Source organism: Podarcis filfolensis (genome assembly GCF_964270895.1).
Source record: "Podarcis filfolensis genome assembly, chromosome: 14".
Taxonomy (NCBI): domain Eukaryota; kingdom Metazoa; phylum Chordata; class Lepidosauria; order Squamata; family Lacertidae; genus Podarcis; species Podarcis filfolensis.
The window spans coordinates 48,063,814-48,081,234 of record NC_139616.1 but is presented as its reverse complement, the minus strand read 5'-3'; the positions used below and the strand labels follow the sequence as shown (position 1 = coordinate 48,081,234).

Here is a 17,421-nt window from a genome sequence, read left to right as displayed (position 1 = left end):
CCTATGAACGGCGGGATCGCCGCGGTTTTTGGAGTCCCCCAACAGACTCTGCTACCTGCCAGCTTTTGTTCGTTTTGGTTACACTACGCAAATGCAGAGTGGCGGCTGGATGCCCTCCTTCCATCAACTGCTGCTGCCAAACATTTTGCTCTGCTTTCCTTTGGGGCAACCCAAGACCTCCAGACACACAGCCCAGGCTTGTGCCCTGGGGAGGTCACTTTGGTGCTGCTAGCACAGCAGTTTGACTTCACCCCTGGAGAGACACTCCATAATCTTCCTGAGGCAGGCTGATGTTAACCCTGTTAGTCATGGGTAGGCAAACTAAGGCCGGGGGCTGGATCTGGCCCAATCGCCTTCTCAATCCGGCCCTCGGATGGTCCGGGAATCAGCGTGTTTTTACATGAGTAGAATGTGTCATTTTATTTAAAATGCATCTCTGGGTTATTTGTGGGGCATAGGAATTTGTTCCTTTCCCCCCTACTTTTCAAAATATAGGCCGGCCCCCACAAGGTCTAAGGGACAGTGGACCGGCCCCCTGCTGAAAACGTTTGCTGACCCCTGATCTAGGTCTTTCATGTAGTCCTCCTGGGCTCTGTGTCAGCTGTAGGAAGGAAGGCAGCCTGAGGTCCCAAAGCTTTGAACATACTGATCACAGACCAGGTCAAATCTGAAACCAGAAAATGCTTTATTGGAAAGGTACAAAAAAACAAAAACAAACCAAAAACCAGTCATTGCAGCTTAAAATTTACAGCAATAAATTAACATTGTGTTGTAATTTTTTTTTTGTCAAGAGAAAAGTAGATTGGACACGCACACACACAGTGAATATGCCTTACGAAACAGGCACCCACATTACTTGATATATCAATAATTTATTTCATAATAAAAAAGCAGCGCACGAAAAATAAATAACGAAATGAAAATAATCAAGTAAAACCACAGAAGATAGAATGAACGGGTGACCAAAAAAAAAAGAGAGACTTTCCTACAATTTTTCAAGGATGAGTGAAAATGGGGGAAGAAAAGCATTATGGTCGGCTATCAGTGGGAAAACACTCCCGTGTTTATGGAGGTAGGGACACAAAACCTTAAACGTTAAAACCAAATAGTGGTAAAGCTTAAAAAGACTTGAAAAGGGAGGGGAAGGGAAGGGCTTCACTTCTTGGCTTTAGGCCACTGGAGTAACCTGAATTCCCTTCTGATTTCTCACATTAAGAAGCCTCACTGCTGACTGCTCCAGGTACCCATTTCTCAAAAAGTTGCACATCCTTCGCTGCAGAATTAAACAATCCAGCTTGTTAGCTTTCAAATATTGAAGCGTCATGCGTTATGGCAGCCTTCCCTGATCTGCTGTCCTCCAGATGTTAAGAGGACAACACTGACCACCCCTGGCCATAAAGGGCTGGGGGTAACGGGATCTGGGAATACATGATGCAGATTGAGATGGCTGGCCTGCACCACCTGTGGGGAGGTCAATTTCTTTGATACTCCCCCATTTGTTTGCTTTTAAAACTCCCCGGTGTGTAGTAAGCCAACATGGAAGGGAGAAAGGTTTAGCATGGTTTTCTCCCTCATGCGCAAGGTTACTGCCAGTGAGGAGTGTTCAGTGCATTCAAAATTATGATCCACCCCCCCTCCCATGGAACCTGGTACGGTCCAGAATGCTGCCATCATGGTAGCCTACACAACAGCTCCAATACTGAGCAAGCCTTTCCAGAAAGGCAGTTGGTCTGGCCAAACAGCAGCAGGGATCGGAACAGCGCAACTGGCTGTTAGTGGACCGAAATTAGTCCATGGGATGTTTCATTCAGCCCAATCATCTGCCCCTCTTGGACATGCTAACGTTGAGAGTTCAGCCCCAGTGGAAAACAAGGCAGACCCCAGAACCCCCAATGGCAAGTCGTGCCCAATGTGGACATTATGCACAGCAACGGTGTCGTGCATGTTTCCAAGGCTCCTCTAACAGGTCCTGGAGGCTGGATGGGCAAAGATGTGCCAGACCTAGCAGAGAACAGCTGGACTGTTAACCTCGCATGAAGGTGAGCTGACACCGAGGCGGGAAGATACCCCAGGAGCCGAATTTGGGGCACCATTAAAAGCAAATAGAAGAAGGACAAATCTGACCATAAACCACTGGGCAGTTCCTTTGGAGGGGACACTGAGCTGGGCATGAGCCGCACCAAGACTCAGAAAAGCCAAAGCATACACTGAACATCTTTTCATGTATGGAGAAACCAAGCTCAGGATGGTGGAAGCTGATGAGCAGAAAACATGAAGGGATGTTTCGTGGTTTATAAAAAGTTGGCCTTCAATCCCTTGCTGCATGAATAACACACTTGAAAACACACACACACATCGCAGGTGGTGGTTTGCGCACATGGGTTGCATATTAACTCCCATGTTCAAGTGCCTTCCATGTAGGAATTGTCTAAGTAGGCATATGCATGTAGGACAGGCTAAGGATACACATTCCTGCAGCGACTGATGGCACAATTTGCTCAGGTCTCGTCTCCTGAACTTTCCATCCTTTTGGTGCACAGACTTTTGAGAGGAAAGTGTTTACAATGGATATCTCTGGCTGCAGCCACAGGTGTCAAAAAAGTAGGTGAGAAATAAAACTAAAACAAAGCTTTCAGATTCCTTCTGTCATATTCCTGACTCGTCAGAGAAAACGATCGGCTCTTCTCTCCTCCCCACTTTCTCTTGGAAGCAGACTTTTTTTTTAAATAAGAAAACGACAATATACCACACTAAAAAAGACAACAACCCAGACAATATCTTTTACAAAAAAAATCTGTACGATAAAATGTATATAATTATGCATTTATTTTATATATATATCTATATATATTTATATATGTTTCTATAAGTGTGTCTCTCAAATATTTCCACATGGTCCTTAAATGATATCCAATATGGATTACCTACCATGGCTATGGTAACGACAGCTTTAATAATGCCTTCGCCCTCTTGCTCCTGATCAAATTACAAAGGTACATAGTCCTGGTGTTGTTTGGGTTGTTTGCCCCACAGAAGCTGCTCTTAGTTCTCAAATTAACGGCAGAGATCAGGCTGAGGTCACTCCCTCAGAGATTATCATATTCTCCACGGAAATTCTAGATGCTTCATGTGCCTGCAGACCACCTATGGAGGAGGAGGTTTTCCAGCACCTACCCTATGGGGAGAGTAAGCAGCAACCAGCTGGTGGTAAACACACAGCTGCTAAGGGCTAAACCCTAAGGCTGAAGCTGGCTGCAAACACAATTTCAGTTAGATTGTTGTTCGAGTGTCTCCTACCAGTTTCTTTTTTTTAAATCAGCAATTGCTTGCCTGCACCTCTGGCCAACTTTCCTAGAACTGAGGGAGGCAGGTGATTACTCAGTTGCAAAGAAACACTACTCAGGAAAATGTCTGTGTCTCTGTTCTTATTCTGAAAGGAAACCCCATGAAACACATTCAAGGAAACCCAAGAGCTGTACATCTATGGGACTCTAGCACTGTACGGTGGTCATTAACTGGGCGCAGCCTGTACAGAACAATTTGTGGAGTCAACGTAGGAGCTGCTATTGGTGATGCCCTTCGTATGGCAGCTTTTGAGCAAGTCTAGACTTTCGTTATCTCTATGATGAAACAGAGGTTAACACTATCCTCTCGTTTTCAGGGTCCTGGCTATGACAGTGAGCCTGTGGCCATACATATGTGGTTGAGCACCATTTCCCATCTGCCCCAGCCAACAAAGCTGCGAGTGAGGGATTGTGGGAGCTGTAGTCCTGCAACATCTGGAGGGCCACAAATTCCGCATTGCTCAGCTATGAGATGGTCCTGGGCTGCAGGCAGCAGTTTCCTTCTCGAGAATAAATTCTGGGGTGGGGCAGGGGGAGGTTATGAAGCATCCAGGCATCCTTAAGTTCATAATGGCCAGCCCTATCTGTTTTCCAAAGCTCCAACAGTGCAAATTATCTAAAACCTTTCTCCGCTTTAAGAACTCGAGAAACTTGCAGAGATCCAGGGCATTTTCCAAAATAATTTTTTACAGGAAATAAGAGCAATATTGTGTGATTTTTTTTTTCTTCCTCAACCTTTGCTGAGGGGGTCAAAAAAGGCATGGGTTAAAACATAGGACATCAGCTTGCCTTCTAGAGGCTAATGTGAGGCCTGGAAAGAAATGAGGTAATCCTAAAAAAAAAGTCACATCTCAAGACTCAGAAAATAAGCCACCGGAACAGTGGGCTGGTAGGAATTTAAGTCTTGAATAGATGACTTGGTTTTTGTTTTATTTTCCTTGCGGTTGTTGCAAGTGTGCAACCCTGCTAACTCTTATTGACACAGCAGGTGTTAGCGGCAGCGTTCGTAAAGGATCTGCCCTGTACATACACCCAACTGCCATGGGCGATATACCATCCGTATTCCTAACTCCATTAAGGGGAGTGTGGTCTGTGCTTGCCACCATCAATGATAATGTCAAGCAGTGGTGTGTCAGGCAGAGTATCACTCCTGCAGCAGGAAACGCACACACAGAGTGAGAGTAAAGTTGGCATTGGCTATATGGGAACACACACAAGGTTTAAATCGCCACCAGCATCTTCACCGGCCCGCCCTGGTTCAAATCCACGTCACAGATTGCCCCACTGGCAATATGCAATGGTTCAGCTCTGTTTTGGAAGTTCTCCAGCTCTGTTATCAATATACAGAGTGGCGCATAATGTGCAAAACAGAGCATCTTCCCTGTAAAAGGATGCCATCCTCCAAAAGGAGCAAGTCAGGGAGAAATTCCAGGGTAGCTTTTTTATTCTGGTATGCTTACTTGGGGCTTATGTGTCGAGTATCTGATGGGGAGGCAGCATTCAAAAGGTCCTATCTTACACCAGCAGTCTAAAACGGTGCAGGGCACCCAAAGTGTTGCCACGTGGGGCATTTTGGCTCCATGCCTCAGGGTCCTCCCTCTTTTTGTCTGGGAACCTTAAAGGAGTACCTTTTGCTAAGGAAAAGGAAGATAACTTTGTCTTGCAGGCACAGCTTAAGCCAACTTGTACGAGGTCCTTCCTTTCCATTTAATCTGAAAACCTGTTGCTTTTCCTTACTTCCTTGGATTTTACAAACTCATTTACAAACTTTAACTCCTCTCTTTCCCCCCTATATTCAAAAATCTCTGCTTTCCTCTCCCTCCACTCTTCCACCCCACCTCCCAAGTCCTCTTCTGCCCTCCCCACCACGAACCAATCAGCTCCAATCCTTCCTGTCTCAGATCCACGAAACACATTTCTCCACCCATCCCACGTCCCAACTTTGCAATTACTTGAGAAAGAAACCTTCCTGCATTTTCAAACCTTCTTGCATTCCTTGGCAACATTTCATCTATGCCCTGGTCTTGAGATTATCTCCAAGGATCTGTTCCCTTGTAGATATTTACATCTACTAGGCAGCTCGTCCAAGAACACTGCTCTTTGTTTTCATCACTCATCTTTGCCATATGTTGTCTTTTGGCATTAAAGAGCACCAAAAAGAGCTCTTGTGAAGTCAGAAAGAGGATATGTTAAGGCTTTGTGTTGATGTCACACTTGTTTCTGTCTCTTACGTGAAACTTTCTTGTCTTCTCCTGCATGCTTCTGCTTTACAGGCCTTTTAGCAGACCCTGTAAGAGAACACCTTGTCAGAGCACGGGCTTCCTGCCGTTAACAGTATCTCTCTCTTTTTTACAGCCCACCCACATCCCCACACTCTTTTAACACTTTCCAATTTCCTTTTCTCTGCAGCATTGTTCAGTCTAGATCTAATAGTTATTGTTATGAGAAAGAGAGAGAAAGCAAGAGAGAGAGAGAGAATATTGATTTAGAAGTAACAAGACTACATTTTTAAAAAGACATTTGACTCACAGGCACATTGTGGGGAAGTAGCTAGAGAGACATTTTTGCACTGTAGATACTGCTCTGTTTGCTAAGCCACACGGCAAAGGGGAGGGGAGATATCCACACCAAAGGTGGAAATTCACCTGTGAAGGTGTTTCCATAACTGGAGAGATAAGACATTGTTCTATGACATTCTGATGAACTCTCAGCAAAAGCTGCTCCAGAGCCAATTGCTCATTCTGTGACTGACATAAAGCTGACTACAATCGGACATATATATTTTTTTTCTGAAAGAAGGAAGAGGCTGTTCTTCATTTATTCAACTTGCCTGTCAATTCTGCCAGGCCATCCGTTTCTGAGTGGTTCAGTTTCACTCCAAAATGTTCTGGAGAATACCCTGATGTCTTCTCTCGATTGGGGAGCTGCCTGGGACTTAAAGAGGCTGTGAGGAGGAGTTGTGCAAGACCCCTCGTGCAATACCTACTACTTGATATGGCATTCCCATTTCAGCCAGAAGCAGCTTGACAGAACCTGAAGTGCCCAGCAAGAACAGCCCATTAGTTTCCCCCTTTGCAGAGTCCACTTGCTAGCTTTGGGGGAGAAAATGGATGGCTGATCTTTCAGGAAGGCAGGCTCCTAAACCCATCAACGAGATCCTACTCTCCCTTCCAAAAGGGCTGCTAGTTCTGCCACTTTGGACACTAGGAGGCCGCTGAAAACGGCACAGAAACAGACGAGATTTCTGCCGACTTCACGATGGTGATGACGCTGGTGGCGGCCACTTTGGTGGGAGTGATGGGCCCCCGGGCGACGGTGCGGGCAAAGGTCTGGAGCGCCTCGTACTTGGAGCGCAGGGCGTCCAGCTCTAGCTTCATGCTGCTGTTTTCCCGGGCGAGCTTCTCCACCTCCTGCTGCAGCTCCACCCGCTGCCTCTCCAGCTCCTCCTTCTGCGTCACACGCTTGATGCGGCAGCTGGCAGCGTAGCCCCGGTTCTTAAGCGTGCGCCGCCGCTGCTTCAGGCGGATGACCTCCTCTTTTGTGAGACCTCTCAAATGCTGGTTCAGCTCCCGCACAGACATCGACACGAGTTCATCGTCACTGAGCACCGGGGCGTTCTCTCCCGACTCCTCCTTGACCTGCAGACACCAATGTCACAAAGGCAACTTATGGATCACAGAATCAGAGAATAGGAAGGGACCACAAGGGCCATCTAGCTCAACTCCCTGCAGTGGAGGAATCTGTTGCCCAACATAGGACTCGAACCCACGACCCTGAGGTTAAGAGTCTTGTGCTCTACCGACTGAGCTATCCCAGGTCTAACCATCACTCAGCCTTGCTATCCTGTACGTCTCGGTAACTTCCTTATTATTTGCTATCATATCTGGAACTGCCCTTGAAGGCTGTCCAATTAGTTCCAAATACTGCTGCCCCTCTTCTGACCAAGATGAGCTGACAAAACCGTATTATACTTGTTCAGCAACTGCACTGGCTTCCAGTAGGTCTCTGGGCTCAAATCAAGGTGCGGGCTTTGACTTCTATAAGTCTAAACTGTTTGGGTCCAAAGTATCTCAGGGAATGCCTTCTCCCGTGTGAAGATATACTAGAGCAGGAAGGAGGCACGTTGGGTTTTAGTGGTCAATCTCTGGGTTATTTGCAGCAGATCAACAAAGGTTCCTGGCCCCAAACAGAGAGTAAAATGGCAAGAAAAGCAACATTCTCTGTCATTGCTTTCCTTATGCTAATCACTTAATCTCTTGGCCTCAGTTTTCCTCACGTGTAATGATTGGAATAGTAATTGGCTGCCTCTGACCACTTCTTTGTGAATCTCTACTACCCAGTTTCAGAGTTCTGTGTCAGAATTCCTCATCTGCAGGAACTCAGATGGAGAATTCTACTTGAAATCTGCAGATCATCCAGTGAGTGGCACTTGGTGCAGAGTAGTTTCTACCCAAATAAACATTTACACCTGACTCTTCCCTCTGAGTCCAAAGCATCATTCACAAGAATCATTCATCATTTATATAAGAAAAAGCCTGAACCAACATAGTTAAAAGTTATGGTAATGTACTATTTTTTTTTAAAAAAGTATTATTTCACAATAATTAGCAGTATCATTCAGTTTTTAGAATTCAGATACGTGGCAGTAACTTTTCTTTTTCTGCTGCTGTAATAAAGTTAGTGCTTTTAAAAATACCTGACCAGTATTTGATCTGCTTAATCGACCAAATCCTTTCCCCCTTCTCACAGAATTATAGGGTTGAAAGGGACCCCAAAATACATCTAGTCTAACCCCCTGCAATGCAGAAACACAGCTAAAGAATCCATAACAGGTGGTCATCCAACCTGTTCAAAAACCTTCACCACCTTCGGAGGGAATCCGTCCTACTGTTGAGCAGCTATTTAAATCAGTCAAATGCTCAACTGCAGTATGTAAATAAATTAATATTGGCTATCTGTTTGCTTCTGGGCCCAATTCACAGTGCTGATGTTAACTTTTAAAAGCTCTAAATGCCTTGGGAGCCAAATATCTTATGAACTGAGTCTTCCCACATAGGTTATGATATTCTGCTAAAGCCTTTCTCTAGGTAGCTCCTTTAGCAACAAATGACAGGGTCTTTTCAGCGGTGAACCCATCATGCCCCCCCAAGCCCATTTCATCACCTATGCTGAGATGATATGTGATAGCCATCTTAAGAGCTATCACATGGAAGAGGGAGTATGCTTGTTTTCTCCTGCTCTGGAGGGTAGGACTTGAGCCAATGGTTTCAAGTTACAAGAAAAGAGATTCCGACTAAACTTACAGGAAAAACTTTCTGACAGCAAGAACTGTTTGACAGTGGAACAGACTCATAGGAGAGGTGGACTCTCCTTCCTTGGAGATTTCTAAGCAGAGGTGGATGGCCATCTGTCATGGATGCCTTAGCTGAGTTAGACTAGATGACCTTTGGGTACCTTCCAATTCTAAGATTCTAGGCTCAGTCTTATTTTGGGGGTAGCCCCACCCCCCCAAAACCACCCAGGTATTGTGAATTTGATGGATTTTTAAAAAATAAAATGGATTTCCTGTGTGAAGGACCATGTTGATATATTTTAAGAAATGTCAGCGTTTCATGGGCTGAGCATTCAGCCACTCCAGGTCCCACATTTGGGTTGGACTAATAAAAGAATGCTGCCCTCATAAGGGATTTTGGCATTTTTCCAATGGGCCAATGGGCCTTTGCTTTTTGCCCACTTCCCACAGCGGCATGAGGACATCCTGCTAGCTGCAGGGCAGGAAGCAGCAGAGTGGCTCCTTCCTTCCTCTCCACAAGCCACGTCAACCTCAGGATGTTGTACCTCAGAAGGGCTTCCCATGTCCCACTTCCACGAGGAATGGGAAGGGAAATGACTCAGATGATTATGCACGGAAATTCGTGGCCATATGAAGACATCCAGGAAATCTGTTACAGGACCTGAGTGTGTGAAGCTGTTTAACATGGAATCCTTTTAACAAGAGATGCTGGGGGTTGAATATGGAAACCTGTGCCTTGCAAAGATGCACCTTACCACCACACTGTGGTCCCCAGCCTGTGAGTGTGGCATGAATTTTCCTGCAAGATTCCATGAACTGCGTAAAACTTCACTTCAGCTCAGGTCCGGATACAGAATATTGTCCTCATCTCCAGCAAGTTAGACATAGGTATCCTTAGTTTCTCTTTTAAAAGTGATGAAGAAAAACTCTCTTCTGAAGGAAAGCTGTATAGCTGCGTTATCGGCAGGCAAAAGAATTTGGCACCGAACAATGTATTTTAAAGAATTATCGCTGGGGAAGGTGATAATTTAGAACAGGGAACAAGATGGAGTCTAGCTCACATCAGTGCCAGGCAGAATAGCCAATGGTCAGGGACTCTGGAAGTTGCAGTACAACAATACCTAGAGGTCTACAGGTTCCACGCTTGTGATTTAGGAGATCTGCCACGATGAAAACTATTTTCATATAGAGGACACACAGATTTTTTTTTAAAAAAATAAAAGCCTTGTGTCCTGCATTCTGTTTAACAAATGCTAGCCAGATGCCTCTGAAACAGCCTTCCTCAACCTACTGCTCGCCAGATGTTTTGGATTACAGTTTCTCCAACCAGACAATGGTCTGTTGCAACCCGGGAGTTGCAACCTGGAATTGTAAAGATGGCACTAAGTTAGGGAAGGCTGCTCTGGGAGTTCACAAATAAGGTGTGAAGATAATAGGCACCTGCAGCAGCTGGCACACAGAGGTATATTGCCTCTGGCCATTAAGGTTCCATGAACTTGTCTCAGTTTTCCTTAAAAAGCCACCTATGCTTTATATCAGAATGGGGGGGGGGAGCCTGTGGTCCTCCAGATGTTCCTGGACTACAACTCCCAGCATCACTGACCACTTGCCATCCTGGCTGGGGCTGATGATAGCTAGAGTCCAGCAACACCTGCAGGGTTGCAAGTTCCACTTCCCCATTTTATGCGACTTTACTTACCTTTAATGTTTTGTTTGGTTTTGGATTAGTCGTCATAACCTGGGTACGGTCACTTGGACAGAACTGCTCAGAAATTGCAACTAGATGGGAAGAGAAAAAGGGGGGGGGGGAGAGAGAGAGAGAGAGAGAGAGAGAGAGGCAACAGGTTTAGAGAAAGGAAACAGACCCAGAAAAGACATTTTAAATGGGACATTTCCCCCACCACATTCATATGCTGCATTTCGATTCAGAGAACGTCACATATCTTTTATATGTCAAATCTATTTAAGGCAATGCTCCTCCATTATTTTTTGAACTCTTTCCCTTGTCTTTCTGAACCAATGCTCATTTCCGGAACCACGTAAGCCAGCTTGCCAACCATTGAGCCCACAAGAGAGCATACGGATATACAGCCTCCTAAGGTATGTGTGGATGGATGTGTGCCACCAAAAGACCAGGGCCAATTATCCACCAGTGGTATTAGAAAAGGCATAAATTCAAGGAGACCTTATTCGAGACCTCATCCTAGAACCACTTGTGGGGAAACATCATTAGGAGAATGCTGTGCTTTTCCTGGGCTTCCCAATTCGGGCCGGGGTGGATGAGCATTGTAGATGTGTCAGGCTCAGATCCTGCTGTATCAGAGAAGTGCTAGGCAAGGGGGGGGGTACACAATCAGCGGTGAAAACAGAATCCCCTAGTTGCTCAGTCTCATTCAGGGGATCTTTAAAGGCCATAATAATAATAATAATAATAATAATAATAATAATAATAATAATTAATTATTTGTATCCCGCCCATCTGGCTGGGTTTCCCCAGCCACTCTGGGCGGCTTCCAACAAAGATGAAAAATACACTAAAATGTCACATATTAAAAACTTCCCTGAACAGGGCTGCCTTCAGATGTCTTCTGAATGTCAGGTAGTTGTTTATCGCTTTGACATCTGATGGGAGGGCGTTCCACAGGGCGGGCGCCACTACCGAGAAGGCCCTCTGCCTGGTTCCCTGTAACTTGGCCTCTTGCAGTGAGGGAACCGCCAGAAGGCCCTCGGAGCTGGACCTCAGTGTCCGGGCAGAACGATGGGGGAGGAGATGCTCCTTCAGATATACTGGCACCTCCTGATCTGTTGTGGCTTATCGGCATGGCTGGCTTCCCTGTCACTTTTCTCAACACCAGAATGAGTGGGGATGGGGATGGCACAGGCTCAATCTCTGCCTGATGCCCCCCGCTTGTAAGTTTAAAACCCACTGTAGTCTTGCGTCATTCCATAGCAAACACAAACTTAGTCTCATTGATCTGCACTGCCTTCTGTTAGGGGACAATCAGTTTGGGGCTGGGGAAGCTCTTTCTTCTATACTACTCCTGGAACTCTGTACTTCCTCCCTCTGTTGCCCCACAACCCCAACGTGAAATGAAAACTGCTGCCTTAAAGAGAATAAATTAACAAAACTAGCCTTTTTACAATATAAGACGCAGGATGTGGGGAGGGAGAACTGAAGCAACATCATGCCCTACCCTGGCCATCAGTAGCCATTTCTGCTAGTTGGGGCACTGAGTGGAGCTACTAGAACTTCTAAGTCTCAAGTTGTCCCTGATTTCCTCCTCCCTCCCAATCCATTTTCCTTATGTGAGGTGCCTTTTTAGATTACTAAAAAATAAACTAAATTATTAAAACCAATCCCTGCCCCCAGGTCTGCAGTCTGTAAGTCACGCTAGGGAGCTTTTCCTCAACTGAAGAGCAGGATACAAATTATTTAAATAAATGAGATAAACAGGTCTATGATTTCAGTCTCACCTATGTTATTACAGGCAAAGACAGGGATTCCCAATTCTCAGTGATCCTATCAGACATCACAGGCATGCAACCAGAGCTCACTTAAAGAAAGAAGCAGCACTGATTATACAGGGTGAGTCCTTTAAAAGAGGCCCCGTGGATACAGAGTACACATGTTCCATGGGGCCTCTTTTAAAAGACTCACCCTGTATGTGTGTCTAAGAAGTTGCATACAGACCCCTGGGTATGTAACACTGGACCTTCCTTGTTGAATAGGCATTCTGTGTGTGTTCATGTTAGGCATGAGAACCCAACACAGAGCTAGTTGCCAGCATTCACTAGACAAAGAAAGTATCAATATATCAGATTGTAAATATATAGGAACATAGGAAGCTACCTTCTGTCTAGCTCAGTATTGTCTACACTGACAGGCAGCAGCTGTCCAGAGTTTCAGACAGGAGACATTCCTTGCCTTATCTGGAGATGCTGGGGACTGGACCTGGGACCTTTCGCAAGCGCTTCATCGCTGAGCTATGACCCTTCCCTATTATAAAACCACTTTATACAGACTCAGGGCCACTGGTCGACATAGCCTAGTGTTGTCTGTCCTAATGGGCAGCAGCTCTCCAATGCTCCCACCTTTTCTAGTCTTGCAACCACAAATCATTTTAGGTACAGTGCCAGGGTTGGATCCGAGTTCCTCTTCCTGCCTGAAAAAGATAGCGCTGCCACTAAGGTGCTTTGCGCCTGAAGGCATGGAACCCAGACAAAATCTGGGGTGATGTTTTTGGCTATTAGGCTAGGGAAGGATTGTGTCATAACAAACCAGAACACCCGATAGGACCGAACACAACAGTGGCTTAATCCACACTCAGAAAGAAATCAGAGTGGCAAGATGGGAGAAGATGAGAAAGCAGCCCGAGTTAGACATCATTTCTGTCCAGGATTTTCATGTAATTACCAAGTTATTGAGGTAGGGAAGAGCTCCTCCATCCCTACCTCCCGTCTCCCACACCACTGTGTCCACAGGCCTACAAAGACTTTAGACCCAATTTTTATCAATTTGCTTATCCTGGATTCCAGCATTTCATGATGCCAATCTGATTCCCCCCCCCCCACGGTTTAAGTGAGGGGGTTTCTAAATTTGGAACAGTTCCTTATCTGTTTGTCTGGGCTCCGTTTCTTCCGTAAAGCTAACCTTTTCTTCCCCAATCTCAACAGCTCTAGCCGATTGCTATTTTCTCCGTACAGTTTTGGAAAACCATGCAATAGTATCTTGGAAATCTGCACAAATTTATTACAATCACAGAATCAGGGTTAGCAGATAGCAGAAACAGGGAATATGTTTTTTCCCCCAATTAAAAAAACAACGCACACAAACTTTTACTTAAGACACCCCACCACCCCACATGAAGGTCACCTAAGAGCTAAGGGACGATAACCTCTAGCCTTAGTCCCCACCCTGCTAAAGATTTCAACAGTGCAAGTAGAAAAGTGAACAAATCTCTGCCCACCACCACCTGTAAGCCTTCCAAATCTCAAGGCAGACAAACAAACCACACAGGAAAGAATCACAAGACGACAAGACAAGGATGGTGGAACAGGTTGCAAAAGAGAAAGAGAAAAATGCAACGTTCTCCTCACTTTGTGGGGTTCTCTCGCCCTAAGGCTGAGAGAGGGGGTGCCCTTCTGATCTTCCCCGCTGTGTGGAAATGTGGCACACAGCAGCGACGCCTCCTCCCCACTCGCCCTGAGGACGGCTGCCCTTCACTCTCACCTCAGGTACACTTTGCAAACTACACCCCTTCAATCAGCGCAGGAGAGGCAGTCTGCCTGTCTAGACCTCGGCGGCAGAGCCTCCACCTGCATCGCGCAGCACAGATGGATGACACAGTTGGAGCGCCTGTAGGAGAAGGGGGAGAGGGCAATGCAGCTGTGACATCACAGCAGCTTCCTTCTCCCCTGCCAGCCTGGGCCGGGGGAGCGGAGGGTCTGGGCGCTCAGGGCTGTCGCGCCTAGCAAGCACAGGCGGCTTTCGCAAGCTGCAGCGCCGGGCGTAAGGAACCTTAGAAGACAGTCTGGACCGAGTTCTCCCTTCTCCCCTACAAGCTCCCTTCCGGAGAAGGAAAACTTGTCTCCATCCACCTCTACATCGTGTCACACGTTCTAATCATTCATATATTTTTTTTAAAAAGGATACTCAGCCAAAGCATCCCAAGCATGATTCTCTTCCGATAGTTGCCATGGTGACCTTGGGAAAGTAGCCAACCCCGAGACGGTAACCATGGAAACAAGAGAAGCCCAAAAGCAAATCATGACTTGGGGTCATCTCTGTGCAAAGACGCTGGGAGGACAAAGGGAGAGTCAACAAACTCAATTGGTTTCAGGACACTCTTTCCCGCCCCCCTAGAGAAAGTGAAAGGGGGAAGTCCAGCAGGCTGAATGGAGGAATTTGAGCAGGGGCGGGGCGGGGGGGGGGAGCCGGTCTGGCTCAGCCACAAATGCTTCTCCCTTCACTTGTGGTGATCAACACAGTTCAGCTTCACGTGACATGCGCGCAAAATTGAAAACGAGAGAAGGGATTGCTGCTGTGGAAATGAAAACATTCCCTTTCAGGGGCCCTGCACTTCTTGGGGACATAGCTGATTTGCACCAAGTCAGATCACTGTGTCTGTCTAGCTCTGCACTCTTGGCCCTGACTGGCAGCAGCTCTCCAGGGTTTCAGGCAGGGGTCTCTGCCAGCCCTGCCTGGAGATGCCAGGAACTGAACATGCAAAGCAGGTGCTCAGCGATGGCCTAGCCTCTCTCCTCCAGAAACTCCCACTGAACTACGTGTAAGTGCTTCTTTAAAGAAACAGACGTGGAATAGTGTGATACAGAAGTTCCCAAAATGGTCCAGTGACCACCAGTGATCCGTAAGCGTTATTCAGCTGATCCACTGCATGTCTGCAAAAATGCATTTAAAATCGCACATCATCTAGCACAGCGCATTACAATTACTACAGCAGTCAGAAAAATCATTAAGTGGTCCACCAAAACCCTCAGCAATTTCCAAGTAGCCCATACACGGAAAAGTTTGGAAGTCGCTCGTGTAATACAATAAAGAAAAGTACCTCTGAGTAGATACAGAGTGCCTTCCCCTCACTGCTAAGCAACCACACCTTGCGGTTAAAACAGGGAGGCATCGTTTGAGAGTGTGGACACCTGTTAGAAATCAAGAACAGCTCCCAGTAATCCTGGGTAGAACTGTGAGAATGCAGCCCAAATATTTTAAAACTCTGAAAGTCTGTAGATGCTTACAGAGGCTCTTCCGCGTCGCTGGTCAACTCTGTGCTGATACATTGAATGTGACTGTATTTGCCAATCCCTGTAGGAACTGGAAAGACGAACAGGACTGACGAAACTAGTAGGCGATGATACAGATCCATTACTAAGGTAGCCAAGGTGTGGGAGGCAAATGAGGACAGAACGAAGAAGATGCAAGAAGAGGGAAGGACTCAACAGGCTGAGGAATTGTGGGATATATTTTAGGAAGTGGAGGGAACTGTTATTTCTACAGCAGCATCAATCTAACTCAAGCACCGAGTGCAGTAGCAGTGTCCTAAGCTTGATATGAGCCAGGGCTGCCAAGGTACCTAGAATTCATTTCTTCTTGGAATAAGAAGCAAGGGGCAAAGGCAAGGACTGCCTAACAAAAGTGGGTACTGAAGGGCAAGAGAATGGGAGGATCCCACACACAGGGAGGCTGCAAAGGGGTTCTAGGCCTCAGGATCTCCTAGAGAGAAAAGCAGGCGGCTTTGGAGGGCAGCTGAGAGCGGTTAAAAGCCAGAGAAGCGAAAATCACAGGCAAGCCACATAACGGGAAATGAGAAAAGGTGGGGCGAGGCGGTAGAGAGCTTTGCAGAGAGCTGGAAAGGAGCCCAGCAGCGTTACCTTGGATTTGCAGAGCCCTTCCCAAGCCCTTGCTCATTTCTGTGCAGCTCTCCTCTCCCGCCCTCATGTTTGGACTTTGCCGTGCACCATGGAAGCCTCCTTGCCACTGCCCCGGGCACCTCCCGTGTGGAAGGCAGGTTGTGCAGGCAGGAGAGGCATGAAGGCAGGAACTCCGCAGGATCTCTCACTCTCCTCCCGCCAAAGGTTTTCGGTGAGAAAGTCAAGGAAGCAGAGCGGGGGATGTGGCGGGAACAAAACAAGCTCAGTTCCCTTCCCTGTGTATGTACACATACACACACACACAGCATGCCTTAGGCCATGCATCCCTTTGGTGCCATAGCTATGCAATGAGTCACCAGCTGTTTACAGAGTGGGAGAAAGCTCACATTCCCACAGAACCAGAAACACTTCCTCCTCCTCCTCCCTGCCTCCCCACCCCAACCCCTATAAGGAGAGGCATATACTGGAGTCTTCCTGTACTTGGCAGGGCTCTACCAGAAAAGGGAAGCAGAAAAAAAAAGTGAGAGAAAGGGAGGGAGGGAGGGAGGGAGGGAGAGAAGGCCACATCCCACTAGCAGACACAAAAAGGCTTTTGATCCTGGTCCTGGAAATATTCAAAGCACTTCTCCCCTCCCTTCTGCCAGCTGATGGGAAGGCTAACCCGAAGCATGCTTAGAGATGGGAGGAAGGCGCAGGACTGGGAAAGTCCAAAGGCTGAGAGTTGCTGCTCTTCCATCTGCCCACCCAACCAGCTGTTATTTTTGAGAATGCCCTTCGACTTCCTCCCGCCTTCAGGTCACCTGCTGCATCTTTATGTCTCCTGCTTTTGCTGCTGCACCAGAATCTCATATTTGGTATGTATGTATGCATGGATGGATGGATGGATTGCATGAGGCAGGGATGTGCAGCACTTTGGTTGCATCTCTACAGCGCAGAAATAAGAACCTAAGAAGAGCCTGCTGAATCAGACCAATGGCCTACCTAGTCCAGCATCTCATAGTGGCCAAACCGATGCCTTTGGGAAACCCTCACGCAGAGCCACAACCACAAGAGCCGTCTCCCCTCCTGCAGTTTCCAGCAACTGGTATTGCAAAGCACTGCTGCCTCTGACTGTGGAGGCAGAACAGAGTCACCATGGAGAGCAGCCATTGATAACCTTCTCCACGAATTTGAAGCCATCTAAGTTGGTGGCCCTCACTGTTTCCTGCAGGAGTGAGTTTTATAGTTTTAACAATGTGCTGGCTGAAAGACTTAAAACTGTTCCAAATCTTCCAACATTCAGCTTCACTGGATGTCTATGATTTCTACTGTTATGAGAACGGGAGAAAAACTTGTCTGTCTGTCTGTCTGTCTGTCTGTCTATCTATCTATCTATCTATCTATCTATCTATCTATCTA

At 46.7% G+C, this 17,421-nt stretch overlaps 1 protein-coding gene across 7 annotated transcripts in view; it reads right to left on the bottom strand.

Moving 5' to 3' along the window:
* Nucleotides 1-666: 666 nt before the first annotated feature.
* MAFK (MAF bZIP transcription factor K) overlaps nucleotides 667-17,421 on the bottom strand; it is a 31,220-nt gene continuing 14,465 nt past the window's right edge. For 2 of the 7 annotated variants that reach the window (XM_083585937.1, XM_083585940.1), the window contains exons 2-3: nucleotides 10,337-10,416; nucleotides 667-6,982 (exon numbers count right to left, since the gene is read on the bottom strand). In XM_083585937.1, coding sequence (XP_083442063.1) covers nucleotides 6,548-6,982; nucleotides 10,337-10,372 — 471 coding nt within the window. In that variant the 5' untranslated portion in view covers nucleotides 10,373-10,416 and the 3' untranslated portion in view covers nucleotides 667-6,547. Of the gene's footprint in view, nucleotides 6,983-10,336; nucleotides 10,417-13,734; nucleotides 13,842-13,867; nucleotides 14,285-16,023; nucleotides 16,391-17,421 lie in introns of those variants that run through there. The other 5 variants (XR_014541525.1, XR_014541524.1, XM_083585936.1 and 2 more) reach the window with 5 other exon arrangements.